Source organism: Patagioenas fasciata, unplaced genomic scaffold (genome assembly GCF_037038585.1).
Source record: "Patagioenas fasciata isolate bPatFas1 unplaced genomic scaffold, bPatFas1.hap1 Unplaced_16, whole genome shotgun sequence".
Classification (NCBI taxonomy): domain Eukaryota; kingdom Metazoa; phylum Chordata; class Aves; order Columbiformes; family Columbidae; genus Patagioenas; species Patagioenas fasciata.
The window spans coordinates 10,862-14,489 of NW_027288577.1; the positions used below are offsets into that span (position 1 = coordinate 10,862).

The 3,628-nt window shown below is 53.3% G+C and overlaps 1 protein-coding gene across 1 annotated transcript; it reads left to right on the forward strand.

Moving 5' to 3' along the window:
- The first annotated feature begins 1,350 nt into the window (after positions 1-1,350).
- LOC136116129 (olfactory receptor 14C36-like) lies at positions 1,351-2,382 on the forward strand. Its single transcript, XM_065862339.1, has one exon. It carries the CDS (start codon positions 1,372-1,374, stop codon positions 2,380-2,382), a length of 1,011 nt encoding a protein of 336 aa, XP_065718411.1. The 5' UTR covers positions 1,351-1,371.
- The last annotated feature ends 1,246 nt before the right edge of the window (positions 2,383-3,628 follow it).

Below are 3,628 nucleotides of genomic sequence, written 5' to 3' on the forward strand. Positions count from 1 at the left end.
CAGACACTGGTGTTTGTCCTGCTGGGGTTTCCTGAGGGTCCTCCAAAGACTTGCTCTCCTCCTTGAACCCCTTCATTGAGCATAGAGGCCTGGGAGATGGTTTCAGTAAAGACCCAGGTGCAGAAGTCATTGAGTCCCTCAGTGTCAGTGTCTGCTGTTACTAAATTTCCCTCTTCACTCAGCAGCAGCTCTGTGTTCCCTTTCTTCAGCCGTGGTCTCTAACACAGCTGTTGAAGCTCTTAGTTTGCTCTTGACTTTTCTTGCAGTCGCCAACTCCAGGTGAGCTTTGCCCTTCCCGAAGCCATCCCTGCACAGTAAAGCCAATGTACACGTGCTCCTTGTCTGTACCTGTCCTTGCTGTCACCCCTGGCAGCTGCTTTGTGGCCCCTGTCTGCACCTTGTGCTGTGACAGCCCAGCCCTGCTGCCCCACACGTGGTCCCACAGCCCCATGGTGCATTTTCAGCACAGGACAGGGTGCATTCGGGGTGGGGAACGGTCTCCTGACTTGATAGCCAGAGCAGTCCTTGCTGCTTTGTCACACCATGGCCTTCCTGTTGGGCAGCCTCTCCAAGCTCCTGGAGAGGTCGTGTCACCTGTGGGGTCACAGACAGCCCTGCTCCAGGGTCTGCCAGGGTCTGGGCCAGGAGAGAGTCTGGGCAGGGCTGTCCATTCCCTGAGACAGGCCCTGAGCCCAGCAGGAGGATGGACATGGCCTCACAGGGAACCTTACCCGTAAACCTGGGGTGCGCGGCCAGTGCTGGAAATGGCCCATGAGAGATGGCCAGTGACTGGGGGGTGATGAAGGCCCTGGGCCACCTTCCTGGTCTGTCCATGTCACCAAGGGCATAGAGCAGTCTCCTCTCTCCTGCACCTGCATGTCTTTGATCCCTTCCAGAAGCCCTGGCTCTGCACCACAACCCCTGGTGTGAGTCTTCACCCTGCATGGTCATGCAGCACGAGATACACGCTGATGTTTTTCTCTCTCAGGTCCTTTCCAGAACAGTCCAGTTCTCTTGAGGTTCTGCCACCTCCCCTGCCCTCTCTCCACCACCAACACCCTCTCCCCAGCAAAGCCCAGTCGGGGCTGGTCCCACAGCAGTGCCCATTGCGGGTGCTCTGGGCAGACACCCCACAGCCTTTGCCCCTCTGAAGGGCACAGCAGCTTCTGGGGGTCAGAAAGCGGTCAGCCCCAGAGGTGAGTGAACATACACGGCAAAAAGAAAAGGAGGCACCTGTGTCCTTCGTTCTCCTCTCCAGCAGATCCTGAGAGGTTTGCAACCCCTCCATCCCATCCCCTTTCCCCAGGCCAGCACAAAAGCCCTGGCCTTTGAGGTCTTCCTTGGACAGTGTCCCATGCCCAGAGGAAGCAAATGTCCAAAAGCAGCTTCATCAGCCAGTTCCTCCTCCTGGCGTTCGCAGACACACGGGAGCTGCAACTCTTGCACTTCTGGCTCTTCCTGGGCATCTACCTGGCTGCCCTCCTGGGCAACGGCCTCATCATCACCACCATAGCCTGGGACCAGCACCTCCACACCCCCATGTACTTCTTCCTGCTCAACCTCTCCCTCCTCGACCTGGGCTCCATCTCCACCACTGTCCCCAAGTCCATGGCCAACTCTCTGTGGGATACCAGGGTCATTTCCTATGCAGGATGTGCTGCCCAACTCTTCCTGTTTTTCTTTTTAGCTTCAGCAGAATTTTATCTTCTCACCATCATGTCCTACGACCACTACATTGCCATCTGCAAACCCCTGCACTACGGGACCCTCCTGGGCAGCAGAGCTTGTGTCCACATGGCAGCAGCTGCCTGGGCCACTGGGTTTCTCCATGCTCTGCTGCACACGACCAATACATTTTCACTGCCACTGTGCAAGGGCAATGTCCTGGGCCAGTTCTTCTGTGAAATCCCCCAGATCCTCAAGCTCTCCTGCTCACACTCCTACCTCAGGGAACTTGGGCTTCTTGTGGTCAGTGTCTGGTTAGGATTTGGGTGTTTTGTGTTCATTGTGGTGTCCTATGTGCAGATCTTCAGGGCCGTGCTGAGGATCCCCTCTGAGCAGGGACGGCACAAAGCCTTTTCCACTTGCCTCCCTCACCTGGCCGTGGTCTCCCTGTTTGCCAACACTGCCATGTTTGTCTATCTGACGCCCCCCTCCATTTTTTCACCAAGCCTGGACCTGGTGGTGTCTGTTCTGTACTCACTGGTGCCTCTAGCAGTGAACCCCCTCATCTATGGCATGAGGAACCAGGAGCTGAAAGTGGCACTGAAGAAAGTGATTCAATCACTTTTCTGTCAGCAACAATTAGTTACCCAAGTCTCTTCAGAAGTTATTTCCAATTCATCTCAGGATCCTCCTTTGGACTGTGCATTTTATCTGTGATAACCATGTTTATCAAAGAATTTCTTAATCCACAAAACTTCTCCAGAGGCATGAAGCCAGCCTCTCGGAACCAGAGACCTGTTTACCTGTTTCTGGGACCATGACTTCCTGTGTTGGATCTCTGTAACACAGGGTGTTTCAAAAAGATGGATCCATTTTGAAATCACTGTATCTCTGAAATTTGCTCCATCTTTTCGAAACAACCCGTAAAAGGGGATTTCCTCACTTTCTGTATTTGGAGCTTGGGCTCCTCTTCCAAAGCTGTGGTCAGCCTGAATAAATTTCCCCCCCACCAAGGCCATGCTGCTGTACTTGGGTTTTTCATGCGCTCAGGGGAGGACATGGGGCAAGATGTTACGTCATGGTGCTGGTTTGAGTGTCCATCTGTGGGTGCCCAGTGTTCCTGGAGATGGTGAAGGACCTTCAGTGATCTGCCTTGAACTATCTCACCGTGGTTTTCAGGCACCACAGCCTGCTCCTAGTGCTCTGTGCTTCAACGGGGGAATAAATGACCCACAGAAACCTATTTCTGCATTCCCCAGCTCAGGGCAGGCTGCTCTGTCACTGCGGTAGCAGAAGCAGTCTTGTGCTGGTGAGAGGGGCTGGCACAAGAGGGCTGCCAGCAACGGGTGTGAAGGATCTCTTGAAAACAAGAGCAGAGGACACAGGGGGACGGTCCTGTGTTCCTGCCATGGCTGATCCCAGCCCTTGGACTGATAGGGAGGTTGATCCTCCTCTCTGTCTCAATCCATCTATCTATCTGACCACCCTACCATGCATACATGCATGCATGCATCCATCCATCCACCCATTCATCCATCCATACTGGTACTCCATATGGGTGAGCTGCCCCATGATGTTTCTCATCCCAGTGAGATCATATAATCATTTAAGTTGGAAGAAACCCTCACGATCATCGTGTCCAGCCATTAACCTAACTCTGGCTATAAACCATGTCCCTAAGAACCTCATCTATATGTCTTTTAAACACCTTCAGGGATGGTGACTCAACCACTTCCTTGGGTAGCCTGTTCCACTGCCTGACAACCTCTTCTGTGAAGAAATTTTTCCTATTATGCAAACTGAACCTTCCTGGGTGCAACTTGTGGCCCCTTTCTTCTTGTCCTATCACTTGCTGTTTGAGAGAAGAGACCAACACCCTCCATGCTACAACCTCCTTTCAGGCACTTGTAGACAGTGATAAGGTCTCCCTTCAACCTCCTGTTCTCCAGGCTACAGAGTCCCA